This window comes from Callorhinus ursinus, unplaced genomic scaffold, assembly GCF_003265705.2.
Source record: "Callorhinus ursinus isolate GAN/ISIS: 27379988/994484 unplaced genomic scaffold, GSC_fseal_2.0 scaffold60, whole genome shotgun sequence".
Classification (NCBI taxonomy): Eukaryota; Metazoa; Chordata; class Mammalia; order Carnivora; family Otariidae; genus Callorhinus; species Callorhinus ursinus.
The window spans coordinates 8,116,284-8,136,176 of record NW_027397122.1 but is presented as its reverse complement, the minus strand read 5'-3'; the positions used below and the strand labels follow the sequence as shown (position 1 = coordinate 8,136,176).

General features: G+C 55.4%; 1 protein-coding gene and 1 long non-coding RNA gene across 2 annotated transcripts in view; one reads left to right on the top strand and one right to left on the bottom strand.

Annotated features, from left to right (window-relative positions):
- RAMP3 (receptor activity modifying protein 3) overlaps window positions 1–5,730 on the top strand; it is a 12,205-nt gene extending 6,475 nt beyond the window's left edge. The window contains exon 3 of the mRNA XM_025853182.2: window positions 4,377–5,730. Within this exon, the coding sequence (XP_025708967.1) occupies window positions 4,377–4,632 (256 nt within the window). The 3' untranslated portion in view covers window positions 4,633–5,730. The remainder of the gene's footprint in view (window positions 1–4,376) is intronic.
- Window positions 5,731–11,735: 6,005 nt separating this feature from the next.
- On the bottom strand, window positions 11,736–15,800 carry LOC141371202 (uncharacterized). Its single transcript, XR_012375966.1, has 4 exons — window positions 15,524–15,800; window positions 15,062–15,314; window positions 14,565–14,685; window positions 11,736–12,107 (listed from the first exon to the last, which is right to left on the bottom strand). It is a non-coding gene; the product is annotated as an uncharacterized lncRNA (long non-coding RNA).
- Window positions 15,801–19,893: the final 4,093 nt, after the last annotated feature.

Here is a 19,893-nt window from a genome sequence, read left to right as displayed (position 1 = left end):
CCGCCTGCCCTCCCTGCCCTCCCCTGCCCATTCCCAGCAGATGCAGAAATTTCACTCTGTTTTGTTCAGGAACAGTACCCCCACACCAGCTGTGCCAGGTCCATGCAGGGGTTGTGGGTGTGGACCTACCCCCGGAGCCACTGTCTGCTGGGGCACTGGGCACGGAAGCCCCTAGAACAGCCATTGGGGTTGGAGAGCAGGGGGCCTGGGTTTGGAGGAATAAGGGCTGAAGCAGCTGAGCAGACCTGGGGCTTCTGGGGAGGACGGGGGCCTCCCAGCAGGCATGGGGCAGGGTAGCTCGCCCTGTGGGGGCCACCAGCATAGCCCCAGCCATGATGGGGAGATGCAGGGAGGGTGGGCAGGCCCGTCGCTGATGATTTGCAAGAAGGTAAAAGCCAGTGTGTCTCGATGTTTCATGCTTAGTGTGATCCTGGGCACCTTCTTGTCCTCGGAGCCGTGAGGAAGCTTCTGGACACAAGGCTTGGAGTGGACATGGGAGGAGGGCCAGGGAGGGCGAGGTGGGAGATTCCCACCCTGTGCCTCTGTCACCGCTAAAGCCTCAGTGAGGAGGTCAAGTTGATGTCCAGCCCTGGGGCCAGAGGAGCAGGCTGCCAGAGGGGCATCTGGGGTCAGAGCACCAGCGGGAGCTGACTTCCCACCCCAGCTGAGCCAGACCCCACGCCCAAGAGGGGGGCTGGCCTCCAAAGACCTGGGTGGTCTGCAAGGCAGCTGAGGGCCATCCGAGGGGCAGCTGGGGTCCAGAGCCCCTCCCTGAGGCTTGTTCTCTGGGCCGTTGGGACTGGGGCGCCTCTTCATACCCGTGACCATGGCCCAGGCCCAGGCCCCAGAGCCGAGAGCCTGGGGACAGCGGCTGGTGCCCAGCCGCCCCTTCCCCTGCACCCAGGAGGGGACCCCTTGGGTGAGCCGTCCTTCCTGAGGCGGAGGGGGGCTGCCGGGGCTCCCTCGGAGGGCCCAGCGGAGCCTGGGATGTTGCAGGCAACCCTTTCCCCCAGGCCCGAACCCCTGCCGGCCCAGAGCCCCCTGGTCATGAGCATCCAGGTGGGACTGGGCCATTGGATAAAGGGCTCTGGCAGGAACAGCAGGGCGGGGACCCACATCTTGAGATCCCCGTGCAACCGGAGGGAGACCCCAGTGCCTTATCAGTGCCTCAGGGGCAGCTTGAGGGCCAGAGAGGGAGTGGGGCAGACGCAGAAAGCGCCCCTGGCGGTGGAAGACCGAGCAGAAGGGCAGAGCTGGGCGCGTGAGGCGGTTGGGGGTCCCGGGGGCAGGAGTTCTAGAAGACAGGCAGGGGGACACAGGGAGAAACTCAGGGCCATTTCCAGGTGAGGGCTCAGGTGCAGACCCCGAGGGCTCGCCCCGTGCCTGGCACCAAGGCTGTGGACCAAGGCGCATGCCGCGAAGGGGCAAAGACATGTGGGTAGAAAGACAACAGGGGGCTGGACACACGTGAGGACTGGGGGCCTCAGGCTCCCTTTGCAGCCCTGGAAACCAGGAGGGGGTGGGGCCGGGGCCTCAGATTTCTAGACCGCTTTTCCCCGCCAATCCGTCATCATGGAAACAGCCCCAGGCACACAGAACTCCCACCTCGTGTCTCCTGAGCGCCCTTTCTCAGGGTGCAGGGGTGGTGCCATCCCCCCGCCCCCCAGAGGGTGAGCAAACCACAAAAGAGGACAAAGCCAGAGGCAGAGGGCAGAGGCAGAGTGGGAGGGTGGGAGTGGCAGCCCCGGGCCGGCCCAGGGGTCCCAGTGGCCACGAGCACCTGGGGGGGCCTGTCCCCACGGTGATCCATATCTGAGGTCACTGCCCTTGTCCTCACCCCACAGCCAGCTCGCTGAGGATGGAGACCCCCTCCATCCCATTAAGGGGAAGCTGCTGGTGAGATTTCCAAGTGCCGTGCCGTATCGCCTACGAACAATAATGCAGGCAGTGAATCTTGAAGGAAAGCAAGGAGCTGAGTCGGAAGCTGAGTTGGGAAAGTGTCTGCCTGGTGGGAGAGGGCATCTCACTGGGCGGCTCCCGGGCTGTGTACCCCGCCCCCCCACCATCGGGGCTAGGGCTGCATCTTCTTTAACTGTGTGTGCAGAGCCCCAGGAGCTGGAGGGAGGGTGTTCTGGGGGCCACACCCCAGGGGGACATGGGGAGGCCCCGGGTGACCAGGCGATGCTAGGGAAAAACAAGCTGTGCTGTGACCCTGATTCCCTGATGTCATGCATATAGGGCCTTCCCTTGTGAAGAACCCCTCAGCTGTGTCTCCAGCCTGAGCTGGGGCCAGTGAGTTAGCAGGGTGTGGGGCTGTGTGCAGATGGCAGGATGCCAGGGAGTCATGGCCTCCGCAACCCTGTTGGCCCAGCTAGCCCCCAGCATTCTCGAGAAGCACCGGGCGTGGGTATTTGGCATGCGTCTCCGTGAGCTGATCCACAGACATGGGTGCTATGCTCAGCGCTGTGCATGGATGCACATGGGTGCACTCACCTGACCCTCTCCATTATCCTACTGGGTAGGTACTATGAACCCCACTTACAGGTGGAGAAAGTGAAGCTCAGGAACACAAGAAACGTGGCTGAAATCTGGAAGGTGGTCTGTGCTGAGGCGGGAGGCAGCCTGTCAGCCCACGCTGTTCCGCACTGCCGTGTGGGGGCGTGGGCCCCAGCTCCAATGCCTGGCTTTGCACACTTGTGTCCAGGTTCATCTGGCCTCATCTCGGCCCTGGGGAGTGGTGGTGGCCTTCCCACAGGCAAGGGAGTCAGAGCATAGGGTTCTTGTCAGACTCCGGGGACGGTGGCTGCCCCAAGCCAAGGCCAGGTTGGATCTCTCCTGGACAGCAGGCCACTGAGTCCGTGTGTGCAGGGGTGGGTCTGGGGATGACGGGCTTCCTGTGGACCAGACCTGGGCACGTCCCAGGCTCTGGACATAACTCAGGCCGTCCTTTCTGCTTCTGGCTCTCTTCCGTTTGTGTGGGCTCCTCCTCGTAGGCATTACCTGGGGGGCCCAGGTGTGGGACCTGCATTCCAGCCTCTGGGCTAGGACCCTGCCAGGAGGGCTGGGCACCCGGAGGGCCTGGCCACGTGAATCCATTGCCCCTCCTTTCGTACCCCTTGTTGGGCAGAGACAGCTTCTGTGTAGGAAGCAGCTCCTTCCTGTTGATGGCGCAGGCCAGGCCGTGTTCTGCAGGACAATGCAGGAAGGAGGACACGGGGCACAGAGCCTCAGGCCTGCCTCACCCCAGCCTTCGTTTCTGTGGGGAGCCAAGGTCGGAACCCCTGGCCCTCCTGCTCCTGATCTACATGCAGCACTCAGCCAGGTGCGGGAAGGCCCAGGCCGTGGACAGAGCTGGTGCACCCTGGCACGTGTCCGTCTAGCCCTCTCTCTGGAGCATCTTGGGGGCTGGTCGCCAGTCTAGGCTCCCACCTGCAGAGGCCGCTGGTTGTGTTTAGGGCAAGGTTGCCGTTCGGCTGACTCTGCGTCCCCATAGCTGCACCGTGGTCGGCTGTTTGAACTGTCCAGAGCCCACTTGCTGGACAGACGTGGCACCTCATGGGTGGCTTGCTGAGTGCCCTTCGGAGGTCTGATGACACGGATAGGGAGGCCCTTGGGGGAGGGGGCTCGAGCCTGTCCTGTCCGATGGGGGCTGCCCCCGCCTGACCTGGCAAATGAGGCAGCTGGCCCTTGGCCTTGGAGGCCCCTCTCTTGGGGCCCAGAGTGTCTTAGATGATGCGGGCCTTGTGGGTCGTGCATCCCTCTGCCTTGAAGAAAGGGGTCAGGCCTGATGTGTCCTCTGGGCAGACTGGGAAGTCCTGGGAGCCCTCGGGGCTGGGCCTAGACTGGGGGCTCTGGGAGCTCACGGTCTCCCAGGGAGTTGGTCACGGGCGTGAGGTGTAGACAGAACTCAGTTGCAGTGCTTCCTTGCTCTGTTTGGCCTTGGTTGAGATGGGAGGTCTGGGGTCTGGGCCAAATGAGCTCAGGGTGTGTGCAGAGGTCACCTCACTGGCATGGGGGGGGTCAGGCGTGGGGGGATTCGTGGCAGGCATCTGGCCGAGTGGAGTGGAGCCTGGTTGTGCGCGTGGGGGGAGGTGGCTGAGGCGCAGGGGAGGAAAGGCTTGGCGGCGGTGGGGGTGGGGGGTGGGAATGATCACCTTGCCCCAGGAGCCTCTGGGCAAGGAGGCAGCATGTCGGATAGGCTCCATGGTATGAGGGTCCCCGGGGGCGCTCCTGTCCCCGCTGTGTCCAGCGCCGCGCAGCACTGGGCCCCACCCCCTGCTCTCGGGGGTCCCTGGACCCCACCCCCTGCTCTCCCGGGTGACGGCCCGCATGATGGGGGCGCGGGGAGCCAGTTGTCACACCCTCTGCCTTTGCAGGTACTACGAGACCTTCACCAACTGCACGGAGGTGGAGACCAACGTGGTGGGCTGCTACTGGCCCAACCCCCTGGCGCAGGGTTTCATCAGCGGCGTCCACAGGCAGTTCTTCGCCAACTGCACGGTGGACAGGACGCACTGGGAGGACCCCCCGGACGAGGTTCTCATCCCGCTCATTGCTGTGCCGGTCCTGCTGACCGTGGCCATGGCTGGCCTGGTGGTGTGGCGCAGCAAGCGCCCTGACCAGCTGCTGTGAGGCTCGGCGGTCAGAGGGGCCGCGCCTAGAGAGAGGGAAGGCCGGGCCGGGGGCTGGGGAGCCGCCCAGGACCCGGACCCGGACCCGGCGGTCGTGGGCAGGCGTCACCCGGCCCCGCAGCTCACTGCAGTCATGCTGCTCACCCAGGCTCTTCCTCTTTCTTGGGCTGGGGAAGAAAACGCACCAAGCCCGGAGCCCGAATCGCTGCTGCTGTGCCCGCTGCCCAGGCTGGGTGTCCAGGCCATTCCTTTGCAGAGCCCTGCCTGGCCCTGGCCGGGCCTCCTGCCCTCACCCTGCCGGGTCCCTGGCTCTGACTCCACCTCCCAACCCGACCTTGACCCCTGTCCTGACTCCACTCCCTGCCTGGCTCTGACTCCACCTCCCAACCCGACCCCACCCCCTGCCCTGACCCCACCCCTGTCCCGACCCCACCCTCTGCCCTGACCCCACCTGCTGCCTGGCTCTGACTCCACCTCCCAGCCTGACCCCACCACCTGCCCTGACCCCGCCCCTGCCCTGACCCCGCCCCTATCCCGACCCACCCCCGCCCTGACTCCACCTCATGCCTTGATCCCAGGCCTGGCCGGGCTCTGACTCTACCTCCCAACTCGACCCCACCCCCTCCCCCGGCCACACCCCCTGTCCTGACCCCACCTTCCAACCCGGCCTACCCTCTACTGGCCCCACCCCCTGACCTGACTCCACCTCCTGCACTGGCCCTGGCTCCACCCCTGGGTTGACTCCACCCCCCCCGCCTCCGGGCGCTGCCCTGGGCCTCCCTGGCCGGCCCACTCACACCTCAGCTGGGGTTGCATAGAGTGTGAGCGCTGTGTTTGTAGGATCTTGCTGCGCTGTGTCTGAGCCCTCCTGGCAGGGAGCCCATGCACGGCCTGAGGACGGAAAACCCCGACAGACTGAGAGTCAGGCCGGGGTCCCCTGGCGGCCAGGCACCGCCTGAGACCTCTTGTCTGTGCCCCCAGCGCAGACCTCCTTCCCAGGCCCCAGTGAGTCAGGCCCCTCTGGGCTGGGGTCCCGTGAGCTGCGTGCTGGCTGAGCTCTGTACTGTGTGTGCTTTCTCTGAGTAAAGAGTCATCCGCTTCTGGCTTTCCTGTTTTATTTCAGGGTATTCGGAGAGAGGCCTGTCTCTTGGGGCTGACAGGTCCTCACGCCTGTTTTCCAGATAGGGAGTGACTGAGGGATGCCCCAGAACCCCTAAATGTCAGAGTTCTGAGGGCTTCAAGCCAGGGGGATGTGGGCGGGTGGAGGGCCGCCAGGCAGGTGCTGGTGGCCTGTTCTGTGCGCGTTTCGGGTCGCCTGCTGGGTTTTCCCGGGAGGGGCCCGGTGCTGGTCCTGGGGGCATCCGATGGAGCATCGGATGGAGGCGTCTTGCTGGCTGCTGGCCCTGCTCCAGTCCCAAGGCTGTCTTTGCACGTGGGCTGTTTCCACCACGCCCTTGCTGGGACCAGCGGTGGGGCTGGGCTCTGAGGGAGGCCAGAGAGAGCAGGCAGGCAGGTCCCGTGCCCTTCAGAGGCCCTGTTCCTCTTGCTACCCCAGCTCTTGATGACTTTCCCCTGCAAGGGGTCCGAGCAGAATGGAACCAGCAACTGCTGGTTCTCTGGAACCCTATCCCAGGATGCGGTGGTCTCACCCATGGATCTCCACCGACTGTCACCTGGCCAGCCAGAGCCTACCTGCTCCCTGCTACTTTGGGGTTGAGTCTCCACGGCCGGGGCCCTCCCCTGGGGAGCTGTCATCTGTCTGCCATCGCTCTGAAAATCATCTTTGGCTGGAGGTGGGGTATGAGTGTCCTCTGCTCAGCTTTGTGGGGGTGACAGGTCACAGCGCAGCCAGGGGGACCCTCACTGTCCCATGTTCACGGAGGGTGACCGGCAGGAGAGAACGTGGCATACCTGCTGTGGGTGGATGGGGCCGAGGTGCAAGGATGAGGTCGTCCTGGGCAGAGCCAACCCGGGCAGCCCAGGATGTTCCTTGGGGTCTCCCAGGCCTGTTGCATTTGTAAACTTATATCCATGTGAAGCTGCGTGTAGTCGGGGACTGTGCTGGCCTGGGCTCTGCATCCATTCCCACGCTCAGCCTGGCTCAGCCGTCTGCCCCTTGACCCTTCCCTCCCCGGGGCTGCCTCGGGTCACTCATCCCTATATGGTGAACGGATGTAACCGCAGGTGAAGGTAGACCAGGGCCGCAGAACCTGCTTCCTTTGGCTCCCGCTTCTATGCTCCATATGTTTTGTTTCTGAGCATTTTGGTTGTTTAGAAGGATATTATTTTAGTCTGTTTGGGCAGCTACAGCAACATACCACAGACTGGGTGGCTTGTAAACAACAGAAATTGACTTCTTACAGTTCCAAGGGCTGGAAAGTCCAAGATCCTGGCTGGTAGATTTGTGAGGTGTCTGCTGAGGGCCCACTTCTGGCTCCCAGATGTCCTCGCTCTGTCCCTTCTTGGGGGGAAGGGGTAGGGAGCTCTTTTATGAAGATGCTGATCCCATTCATGAGGGCTCCAACCATGAATGCCGTCCCATCGGGCAGTAGGTATTCCACACGTGAGTTTGGGGAGGACACTAACATTCTGACCTCAGCAGATGTGAAAGGGACCCTGTCCCTCAGTGGCTGCGATTCGTGCTGGAGGACAGTCAGGGAGAGATAAAACAATGACATCATTGCTTTCGCAGGTGCTCTTGGCGGCTGTGCTCCCAATACACAGCATTCATGGGTGTCTCTTCGTCTCATGGATTTGCTCTCCAGTAGGAACATGGTGTTAAATCGCACCGTTGGAGGACTGAGCTCTCAATCAGGGGATCAACACCAAATAGATATTAGTGATGGTCAAAAAGGTATCTGGGAAGCACACGTGCTTTCTCGGTTATCCAGCCCTAATTAACTAGGTGGTGGGCGCTGTGAGGGCTGGGGTCCGTGCAGACACCTTTTGCCCTCAGAGGGCTCCCTGTCTGTGAGTCTGGGAGATGCGAGGTGGCTGCAGAGGGCTCTGTATTGGGCGTGTGTGGCCAGCCCGGCAGTGAGTGGGGGGAGGGCACATGGGGGGGCATCTGGGGCAGGTGGGTTGGGGTCAGCCCCCTGGGCTCCAGGAGCCTTACCCACCTGCAAAGGCTTTCAGAAATCAGGAGATCAAGTAAACACACACATCAAAAGTGGGGATGTATAACAATGAACCAGCGTGATATAATACATATCTACTGTTGACCATCTATCGATCATCCACCTGTCTGTCCTTCCCAAATGGAAGTATTCATTCTTTTCAAACACCCATGGGGAACTGATAAAAGTTGTTACGAGGGGCACCTGGGTGGCTCAGTCGGCTAAGTGGCTGCCCTAGGCTCAGGTCATGATCCCGGGGTCCTGGGATCGAGCCCTATGTTGGGCTCCCTGCTCGGCGGAGAGCCTGCTTCTCCCTCTCCCTCTGCCTGCTGCTCTGCCTACTTGTGCTCTCTATCTCTCTGTCAAATAAATAAATAAAATCTTAAAAAAAAAAGTTGAAATGATCCAGGCCACAGTCCTGGGTTGAAAGGACTTGAGAGGCAAAAGAAAGAAACTTTCACTTGGAAATTGCAAAAAAACCTTTCTGTATAATTTTGGATTCAAGAGGCAAGAAAAATGGAAATCACAATTGCTTTAAAGTCAATAAGGATAAAAGCACTGCTGGCACGCCAGCGCACACAAGATACATTTGTGCTCGGCAGTGGGGGGCTGTGCAAGGCGTCTGGCGCCCAGCGTGACTGACCGAAGCAGGGACGGGCATCCTTCCCGCCGCCGGCCGACTGCCCAGCCCGGGGGGTTAGTGCTGGGGGTGTTGATGGGCCCCAAAGCCCTGCACGGCCACAGCGGTGTATAACCTTAGATGTGCTTTCCAGAAAATATGAAAGATTGAAACAAAATCTACTAAGCATTCAACTCAATACGCTAGTAACAAATAGCAAAGAAAATGCGTATAGAAGGAGGAAATAAATAATGACGGGAATAGAGCTAATGAAATAGAAAAGTTAGAGAAGATTTGGTCAATAAAATGGCACATTTTTTCTGAAGGCAACAGGTGAGGTAGGAACCCCAAATAGAATAATCACCACAGAAGAAGCTACTCAGATATTAATTTACAAGGTATGACAATGGGCCCTATGTGCGTGTTTCCATCATCTGTTCCTATGTGATGTATAAACTGTACCGGATCATAGACAAAGACAGGAAGTTCCCTCAGTAATGGTACACAGCCCGGGTCACCTTCACCCGCTGGGACATGTCCTGCCGGAGGTAGCAGACAGCCTGAGCATGACCAACAAGTGGCTTAAACAAGCTTGTGGTGGTATTGTATATATTTTTTATTTTCTGTGTATTATGATGTTTCGACATTTTAAAAAAGATTTTATTTCTTTAGTAGTGAGAGAGAGAGGGCGAGCGCACAGAGGGAGAGGGAGAAGCAGACTCCCCTCTGCAGGTCTCCATCCCAGGACACCGGGATCATGACTTGAGCTGAAGGCAGACGCTTAACTGGCTGAACCACCCAGGTGCCAGATGTTTCAGCATTTTAAAAAACTCTTTCTGGCTGGGGAGAGACTGACCCTTCTGGGTTAGCTGGTTCTTGGAGATGGAAGGGCCCCGTGGAAGCATACCTTTGATATGCAAACTGGCCCAATCCAGAGCCAGGCTCTATCTACTTGGACCAGGGAGGCAGGACCTCTGCTTTCATCATCCCAGGCAAGGTACCAGGCAGCGAAGGGACACCCCTGTAGTTTAGAACCTGCTAGAATTATTCAAAGTAGCCAATTTTAGGCTTTTCGCCCTGTCCTGCCTTGCCTTTCCTCTGGAAACCCCAGTAGACACTCTGGCTGGGGCTCTCCCTTCCTCCTGCTCCTGCCACGTGACCATGCTCGTGCCTCCCCGTGTGGCTTGTTGTGCCTCCTGTCTCTGGGCCCTAAAGGTACAATAGCCTTTGTTTCCTGAGCCTCTCCTGTGTGTCCTCCACGGGGCACCCGACTGACCGTCCGTGGCTGGGGCCGCGATCCGGGGATGGCCTCGTTACCTCTTTCCTGGAGCTTGCCCAGCTGCCACAGCTCAAAGCATCCCACTTGCATCCGGGCATGAAGCAAGGGGTAAGGTGAAAGGCAAAGGCATTTTCTTCTTGGGATTTTACCTTTTATCCAGGAAATCTAGCTCTTCTAGGGCTTCTCCCTGTGACTCTTGGCCAGACTTCCCCACAGGACCCCTTCTAGCTACAGGAGAGCCTGGGAATAAAGCCTATCACGTCTCAGCTTCCAGAGGAGAAGCACGGGACGGAGGGGAGGGAATGAGCAGCCCACACCTGTGCCACCTAAGCAGAGCAGGACGGGGGCTCAGGGTGAGCACAGACAGGCGGCCCCCAGGTACCTGCTGCTCTTGTGTCTTAGCTGCGAAACATCAGACGCATCCCTTCAACGTCAGGAAGGAAACAGATGCTCACATTTGAGGCTGGTTCTCAGTCTTATGGAGGAGACCCTCGTCAGTGTAGTAAGACTATGAAATAAAAGGGACATTGATTGAAAAGGAAAGGTCAAAACTGTCATTTCTTGCAGATGTATGATAGTCTATCTAGAAAATCCATGAAAATCAATAAAAGTAATCAGAACCAGGGAGATTTCATGGTGGCATGAAACAGAATCTGCATACAAAATCAATAATCTACTTATAAAACAGCAATTTCAACTATAAATTAATGTAAGGAATACCCTACACACAACAGCCACAAACTTGAAAATATCCAGGAATAAACCAAATAGCACAACTACTAAGATCTAGTGTATATACATATATAAAGAGCATCTACAAATCAATTGAAAAAAGACAGCCCGATTTTTAAATGGGCAATTGATAGTAAAGGAACTACAAACAGGTATATAAACAGCCCGTAAAGATATGAGAGGGAGCTAAGTCTCAGAGAAATTGAATTGAAACAATGAGATATTAATATTTATTGTGAAAATGACAAAGATGGGTAACATCAAATGTTGGTAGGCTGTGTTGACAGGGTCCTGCCTTGACCATAAACAAATGTATCATTTTTGGTGGGCGACTTGGCGGTCTCCGTGGAAGGAGGGGGCATTCCTTCCCCCTGAGCGGCAGTCCTGGACAAATACTTGTGTCCTCAAGCATAAGAGACACGGGGAGGATGTCCTGTAGCTTTGTTTCGGCAGCGACAGATTGGGAACGATATAAATACCCTTCAACTAGGAATGGCAGGACGGTGGACTGGGTACACGCTGTGGAATTTGCACTGGATAGGACAGAAGCTGAGTGAGCCCACCAGGCTGATGTCTCTCACTGAGGACAGCAACAGACCCTGCACGGATCCACAAAGTAGTGCCCCAAGGGCTCTGAGGAGTGAATGTGGGCCAACAGAGGAAGTCTGTGGTTCCTTCTTTCTCCTCTGCCTCTGGCTTTGGATGGAAGCTGAGCTGATCCCAGGGACTCTGCCAAATGGATGGATGGCTGCCCTCCAGGAGAGACTCCTTTGGAGACAGAGCATCAGTGGTAGGGTCCCCCACACGCGGGAGGGGGGGCATCCCTAGTCTTTCTTTCTCTTCTTTTTCTTCCAGCCCTGCCCTGGGCCCAGCCTCATTTGCAGAGCTGAGCTGCTGGGCAGGTCTCAACCCTGAAGGCAGATCTGCATTAGTCACCCATTTCTGGGTAGCAGCCGAGCAGAGTGAAGCAAATGCTGGTTATCTTGCAGGGTTTCTGAGTCAGGGACCTGGGAGTGGCTCAGCATCACCTGGGTGGTCCTGCATCATCTGAAGCCTCGACTGGGGAGCTGTTCATGGGGCACTCTGGCTCCTCACCACAAGCACCTCTTCAGGGCAGCTGGCTTCCTCTGGAGCTAGTGATGCGAGCAAGAGAGAAGATGGAGGAGGAGTAGGAGACCTGGATTTCGTCTGGTCTCAGGAATTCAGCAAGAGCAAGAGAGCATGACGGCATACCCAGCATGCAAACTGCGGTGACTTTTTTTTTTTAAAGATTTTTTTTTTTATTTATCTGAATGAGAGAGATCATGCATGCTCAGGAGCAGGGGGAGGGGCAGAGGGAAGAGGGAGAAGCAGACTCGCCTCTGAGCAGGGAGCCTGACGTGGGCCTCGATCCCAGGATCCCAGGATCATGACCTGAGCTGAAGGCAGACGCTTAACTGACTGAACCGCTCAGGCGTCCCAAACTGTGGTGTCTTTAGTAATGGATCCTGGCATGTTCTGCTGGTTATACAGGCCAATCTGGGTACAAGGCAAGGTAGGGGATGACACGGGGGTGTGAAGGCGGGGAGGTAAGATAATTAGGAGGCATCCTGGAAGCTGGCTTCCACGCCGTCTCTCTGACCAGAAGAAGAGGGCAAGGGGCCCTTTTTGCTGAAAAGGGTGGGGATCGCTGGTATCTTTTCCTTATTTCTCTTGCCACTTTGCTCTCAAGCCGATTTAGGCATGTGGATCTGTAAAACAGGATGATTTCCATGACAGTCCTGGGAAAACCGAGCATCCACAGGCAAAAGAATGAGGTTGGCCCCTACCTCACACCATATACACAAATTAGTTCAAAGTGATCAAAGTCCTAAAGGAAAGAGCTAAAGGTGGAGCTCTTAGAAGAAAAGATGCAGAAAAAGCTTTATGATGTGTGTTTTGAGATGACTCCTTGGATATGACACCAAAAGCACAGACAACAAAAGGAAAAAAGCAGAGGCAAACTGGACTGCATCAACATTTGAAACTTGTACGCATCCAAGGACACAGTCACCAGACTGAATCAACCCATGGAGTGGGAGACTCTGAGAGGGCTCAAGCCAAATGGGGCTGGATGGGTGCTGACAACAGAGATGAGTCGTCGAGGAGGGGAGCTTCACAGGATGGATGCTGATCTGGTCTTGAGGACTGGTGAGGAGTTTGCCCCGCAGAGACATGAGAAGTGGGCTGGGGAGGGCACAGCCGGCCCCTGTTCAGGAAAGATTAGTGACTGGCTGACAGGGACTTCTTGGATGGATTTCTAGGCTGCTCGGCAGAAGCCCCCAAGCCCACCTGCATGCTTCCTGGCAAAGCTCCACCCCGTCATCAGTCAGACAGGGACACAGGCACCAAAGTACCCAAGTCTAGCTGTGGGCATCAGGGAGCATATAAGACAGTGAACCCGTGGGCCAAGGCCCAGGAGACTCCTGTGAGCAGAGGGACCCCCCCTCCCAGGCATCCTTGTCTAGATGTGCCTGACCAGAGCCGTGGCTCTAGGAAGGTGCTTGCTTTCAGAGGAGGTGGAGGCCATCAGTGAACAGTGCTGAGTATGTGTGTGTGTGGGGGGTCTAGGGGGGCAGAAAAGGGGGGTCCACCCCAGTTTGTACTTGGTTCCACACTGCTCTCAGCATGGGATCCTGGCCTCCAGTCTCAGCTGAATATGATGGGGCCCAAAGAAGGATAAGATCTGGTGGGGACCTGAGTGTTGAGGCCATGGGGGCCAAAGTGAGCCAAATCTTCCTCCTTTATGGTGAGAAGTCCATGCATACTGAAAAAACATGGTATTTAGGGAGATGGAGGAGATTCAGCTATAGAAAGGACATCCTGCCATGTGCAAGAATGTGGCTGGAGCTTGAGGGCATCGTGCTCAGTGAAATAAGTCAGACAAAGAAAGACAAATACCATATGATCTCACTTATCTGTGGAATCTAAGAGAAACTGAATTCAGAGAGAGAGTAGAATGGTGGTTCCCAGGGGCTTAGGGGGAGGGAAGTGGGGAGATGTTGGTCAAAGGGAAGGAGTTTCCAGTTATGAGATGAATAAGTTCTGGGGCTCTAATGTACAGCATGGTGAGCATAGTCAATAATTCTGTATTAAATATTTGAAAGTTGCTAAGAGAGTAGATCTTAAAATTTTACACCATAAAAAGTTGTAACTATGTGAGGTGATGGGTCACTTCACAAGGTATAGTATACATACATCATAAAGTGGACCTAGAAAGTATACTTGCTACATATATACATACATAAGGTATGCCACGTATCAGAATTGTTACATTGTATACCCTTAACTTGCACAATGTTACGTGTCAATTGTATCAGTAAAGCTGGGAAAATACCAGAATGATTGGTTGCAAGAAGTCAAAGGAAGAGGAAGGAGATGGGGGAAGGCAGAGCTGGTGATTTTATGCATGGACCTCTTTAAACTGTTTCAGTGGGGTATGAACATCTCTGACACAACAGAACAGGGGAAAGGCTGTGTGTGCATGCTGCAGATTCTGTGATGGTGAGTGCATGAGGCTTGTGGGGTGCGTGGCCTGAGACCCCTGCCCTGGACAGCGGGCCAGAAGACGACAGTCAGGATTATCCTGGGGGCCACTGGCTTGTTCCACCTGTTGAATAGGGACCCACCTGCGGCTGCGTCGTTGGTGAAGCCCTGAGGACACCAGGCCAGGCCTGCACAGCTGTTGTGGACAAAAGGCTGGGCACCTGCCCTCTCTGCCTTCTACCTGGGCACACCCCACTCCAGAATGCCTGGGCCAGGACTACAGGGATGGGCTTTGTTTTGGTGTCAAAGCTATAAAAAGATTTCTGGGAAAGAACCAGAACATTTATGGGCAAGTTCCCATCATTTATAAAATGTCTCCAATACAAGACCCTACTGTCCAGAAAAGCCGGGCCTTCTGGGAGGGCCCCTGGCCGATGCAGCCAAATGGCGTTCTTCTCTGCCGTTTGTCACATCCAGATGTCTTGTGTGGGTTGACCAGCTGGCCTGGACAGGTGTCCCCAGTGACAGTGAGCAGGAAGCCAGGTGGACCCATGAGCGTTAAGCATCCCTCCCCCAGTGCGGGGGTTGGGGAGGTTTACAAAGCTGCTCAGGATCTGAGTTCCTGAGTCATCTCTGTGGCTCCTAGGGACCACCCCCCTCCCTGCACCGCAGCCCCTGCCCACCTGCTCAGAGCTCCATGTTGGGGGGCAGGAGCCTTTCTCAGGTACTGAGGCTTGTTGGCATCCTGGGTGCTGTCTTGGAGCAGGAGTCTGAGCTGCATCTTTGTGGACTGGGGTGGGAAGCCTAAGGTCAGAGAGGTCAGTGGGCTCTCTGCTGGGGATGTGGCAGGAAGGCTCAGGGCCCCCGGGAGGGAGGCACAGGGAGCATGGAGCACCTCCAGGGGGCCCCAGAATGCACAGAGCACCCCAGGTCCCCTGTGAGCCCTGTCTGCACCAGAGCATCTGGAAAAGGCCCTTAGGGCTTATTATGTGACATGAAGTGACAGAGCACATAAATGCACGTTCAAAGCACAAAGCCACCTACACCAGGTCAAGAAATCAGGTTTCCAGTTCCTTGGAACCTGTGCTCTCTCCCCATGGCTTCCCATCGCTTCCCCGGAAGCAAGCACAGAGAAGGAGGACCACATGAGGATCTGGGGACATGATGGCCATCTACTCACCCAGGAGAGGGGTCCTGGAAGGAACCAGCCCTGCCACGCCTGGATCTCGGGCTTCAGCCTCCGGGACCGTGAAGAAGAAACTCATGTTGCTCCAGCCGCCTGGTTTGTGGTGTTTTTGTTTTGGGAGCGCCTCTGCAGACTCCGGCTTAGGGCGGAGCGGACCCCACCTCATCCTTAACTTGCAGGGTTCCTTGGGACAAGCTGCCACCTCTCTGGTTGTCCTTCTTCAGCGACACGATGGGACAGATGTGCCCTAGGGAAGAACCACAGCAATTCTGTACAAGAGCAGCAGGGTCCGGTCAGCGGTTCCGAGACCCCCATCCCCGGCTGACCCCTCCCCCCCGTGGCCCGTAACTTCATGGGACATGGAAGGAACCACACATGTGACAGGTGAAGATTAATGCAGAAGCTTCAGGAAGGAAAGTGCTCAATAACATTTTTTTGAAAGGGTAAATAACTAACACAGCGGGTATAATTGCAGACCAAGGGGGCAGAGACGCCGTCCTCCTGAGAGCTGAGCTCCTGGGACAGAGTAAGAACCCGGGTCCTTGTCAGTCACGGGCAGGACAGCCTCAGGATGGGGCTCAGGCAGGAAGGTGGAAGGACCTAGGAGATTCTGGGCTCCAGCTCTTCCTTTTGCTCTTCTCCTTGCCTGTTTCCTGACAGTGAGTTCTTCAATTCACAGGTCGTGACACCAGGATTGGGGGCTGGGGGGATAGCTTTCTGTCCCCAGGAGAGGGCTCCCGGGAGAGAATGGGGTGAGCCAGGGGATGGGAGCAGTCAGGAAGGGAGGGAGAGGGATGTGGGGCAGAGGAGGGCAGGGATCTTGGCAGCTCCTTTAGCAGAAATTAAAAGGTTTCCAACGACAAAGCTGCCAGAGGAGAAACGTGGGACCTGGGCTTCCTGGAACAATAATAGCATATCCTTCCCGCGTTTCCTGCGTTCCGGGAATGGTGCCCAAGTGCCCGGCATCCTGTGGTTCCCCCGTGACCCTCGGGGTAGATTCTGCTTTTATTGCTATTTTACAGATAAGGAAACTGAGAGCCCAGCGTGGTTAGGTAGCGCTCCTGGGACCACACAGCCCGTTCGTGGCGGACACAAGCTTAAACCCTGGTTTCTGTGATTCCAAATGCTTAGACAACCCCTGGACTGACTTGGGCACAAGAGAGGCACCAATGTCTCTTCATGGAGAAAGGCTCCCCCTCCCCTCGGCAGGGTCTCCGGCACCGGGAGCTCTGCCTCCCCACTGGGCTGGACGTGGGCGAGGGCGGTACAGAGCTTGGCCATCTCTAACCGCGGGGTGACCTGCACTTGCCGAGGCTCCTGGGAGCGTAGGCTTGTCTGCTCACTCTAACCTGGTTCTAGACAGTTAACCGGGAGTCTCAGGGGGACAGTGGTCTCTGGCCTGCCCCCAACCCTGGGCAGTCACCTCCCCCACTCTGTGACTCATGCTGTCTTATTTATGACAGCCCCCCTGTCCTCCTCCTACTGGCGCCCTGGGTAGGCTCCTGGGCACCAATCTGTCTGTGAGAGTCTCTGTGTAAAGGGGGGACCGGCGCCCTCGCAGAGGGGGCACCACCCCACCCCGAGCTTGGCCAGCTGCGAGGGACGTTGCGCCGGTTCACCAGCAACCATGCACCGACTCTGGCTCTAAATTTGTCCACTTGTGGCCCAGAGATAATCTTTATGGAGGAGGTCTGTGCCTTGGTACCCTGAAACCCACGGTGTCTCAGCCGCTGGCGAGCCTGCACCCCAATACCCATGTGATCACAGCCGGCGGCGAACCGGCAGGTGACTGGCATCCTCTGGGCTGATTGGGGCTTGGTGGGAAGACGTTAGCTTCTTTTTAGGACCTCCTGAGAAAGGGCTCTTGTTTGCCGTCATCTGGGCCTGGGGCATGCGCAACGTGGAGACTCGCAAAGACCTTCCATCAGACGTGTGTACGCAGAGCCTGAAGAGCCTATTTCCAGACCCTTAACCTCTGCACAAACTCTTTCCTGAAGCTGATCTGCCTGCGAAGATTGGCTAAAGGGATAAAGGGTTTCTGTATTTCTCTTTGACAGACACCATTCTCCCATTTGACTCTTAACCTCCATCCATCCCACATGTGGGTGCGACCAGGGGTCTCCAGGACATGGGAGGGTCAATTCCTAATCTTGCGTCCAGTTGGGAAGGCAAGTGGTGCTAACGGCAGGGAAGCACGTTCTTTTGTGTGTCAGGGATTTTAAGGTTTTGCTTCCAACTCAGGAGAAAGAGGGACTAGCTGGGTTTAATCTAATTCTTTGCCTTTTTAACTTATTTTTTCTTTATGTTGGAGGCCTTGAAGATTGTCTTCCTCTTTGATAACTCAGAATTTTACTAATGTATGCCTGGAAAGTGCTTGTTCCGGGTTGATTTTCTCAGGCTCCCCGTGGGCCCTTTGTGAGGCACACACTCAAGTCTTGTGTTTCTAGAATGTTCTCTTGGATTCTGCTTTGGAATGTTGGTTCTGTTGCGCTGTTTTCCCCTGAGGAACGCTGTGTGTGTCCTTTGTCTCTCCTTTCCATCCTGGGCCTTGTTTCGCTGACTTTCTTTCTTTCTTTCTTTTTTTTTTTTTTTTTTTAAAGATTTTATTCATTTATTTGTCAGAGAGAGAGAGACAGAGAGCACAAGCAGGGGAGCGGCAGGCAGAGGGAGAGGGAGAAGCGGGCTCCCCGCCGAGCAGGGAGCCCGATGTGGGGCTCGATCCCAGGACCCCGGGATCAGGACCCGAGCCGAAGGCAGACGCCCAACCGACTGAGCCCCCCAGGCGCCCCTCACCGACTTTTTTTTTGCCAAATGCTTTGTATTAAATTTGCTGTGAGTCTCTTCTCTCTTGGGCCTCTTGTGCTCTTTTCTTCGGTTCTGGAATAATTCTGTCTTGTTCTTCCTTCTCTTTTCTGACCTCAATCAGCACTTGTCCCCTCTTCTCCCTGTTTTCATCCATTTCCATTCTGGAGACGGGGATTTCTGATTCAGGGTGGGTTTAGGTGGGTTTTCACGTCCTCAGATGCTTGTTGGGCTGGAGTTGGCTCTGTTTGGGGTGTAGACCAGTGGTTTCCTTCTTGCACTTCGGAGGAGGAGCAGACTTCTCTCTGTTCCCTTCCTGATGCTCTGGAGCGTTGTCTGTGGGTTTCAGCCCTCTTGCCTGTTTTCCGCATGAGGTTCGCGGTGAGACCTCAGCCTTCCTGTCAGCCTGGGGACTGTGGTCCTTCGGGGGAAGGTTTGCTTTGGGAGCAGGGTCTGTGGACCCTCTGTGGGCCACCCACGCCCACACCACTCCTTTCGTCACCCAAATCCCAGTGGACCTTCTTCCTTCCCATTAGGCTTTTGGGAGAACAGTTCCTTCCAATCCTGCTTTCCCCGATGCGCTGCTGGCCCTAGAGGATGGGTTTTCAGGGGTCCCCATGGCCATGCCTCCCGGGTCGTGGTCTGGCTGGGGGCTGTGGGCAGGGCCTGGAGCTGAGGCTTGTTGCTTTTCCTCTTCTTTCTGACAGACGTTTTTCAGTCCTTCTTATTTATTTTTTATTTTTAAATTTATTTTTATTTTAATTCCAGTATAGTTAACATTTTGCAGTCTTGGCCTGCTTTCTTCCCAAGTAACACCAAGGGTATGGTTTTGGACAGAAATTTCATAGTTACCTCGGATTATTTGATGAGGAGTGTTTGGAGCCCTGCGGTTGGAGATACTTAACATCCTTCTTTCTTTCTTGGACAAACCACTCAGGCTGACAAATCAGTAAAACTATAGAAGGTTTGAACAGCAGTATCGGTCAACGTGACCTAACTGACAGACACTCGGAAGGGCGTATGGCTTCCTCATGAAGACAGACCACTTACTTGAGTGTGAAAACAAGCCTCAGTAAAATTAAAAAATTGACAGTCATACATAGTGTATTTTCTTCCTGCAATGAAATTAAATTAGAAACCAGTCAGCTATCTAGAAAATCCCCAAGATATCTGGAAATTAGGCAAAACTCTTTTAAAGAATCCATGGGTCAGAGAAAAAAATTCCAGGGCAGTTCTTAGGAAATGTCTCATCCTAATCTAAACGTATCAGTTTGTGAGATGTGCCAAAGCGGTGTTGAGTGGAAATTCATAGCCTTGAGTGCTTATGTCGGAAAAGCATAATTCTGGGTGCCTGGGTGGCTCAGTTGGTGAAGCACCTCCCTTTGGCTCAGGTCATGATCTCAGGGTCCTGGGATTGAGTCTGAGTTGGGCTCCCTGCTCAGCGGGGAGTCTGTTTCTCCCTCTGCCCCTCCCCTGGCTCATGTTCTCTCTCTCTCTCTCTCTCTCCCTCACTCTCTCAAATAAATGAATAAAATCTTAAAAAGGAAAAGAAAAGAAGCACAATTCTAAATTAATGATATGATTTCATCCGAAGAAGCTAGGGAAAAAAAGGCAAATTAAACTCCAAATAAGTCGAAGGCAGGAAATTCTAAAGACAAGAGTGGGAATCAGCAACGGAAGGCAGTTGACCAATAGAGGAATCAGGAAAACCGAGAGTTGACTCTCCGAAGAGATTAACATTGGCAAAATCCTAGCAAGACTGAGAAAAAGGAAAGAAGGAATCTAAAAATTATTGGTATAAAGGGGAGAGGGGCCATCATAACAGATCCTGCAGACATTGGAAGGATAATAAGGAAATAGTACAAGCAAACTGATGCCAATAAGTTTGATAAGTTAGGTCCAAGAACAAATTCCTTGAAAAAAATAGTTTATGAAAACAGGTGCAATCTGAATAGCCCATAGCTGTTCAAGAAATGGGATTCCTTTTTTTTTTTAAGTTTATTTATTCATTTAGTCATCTCTAC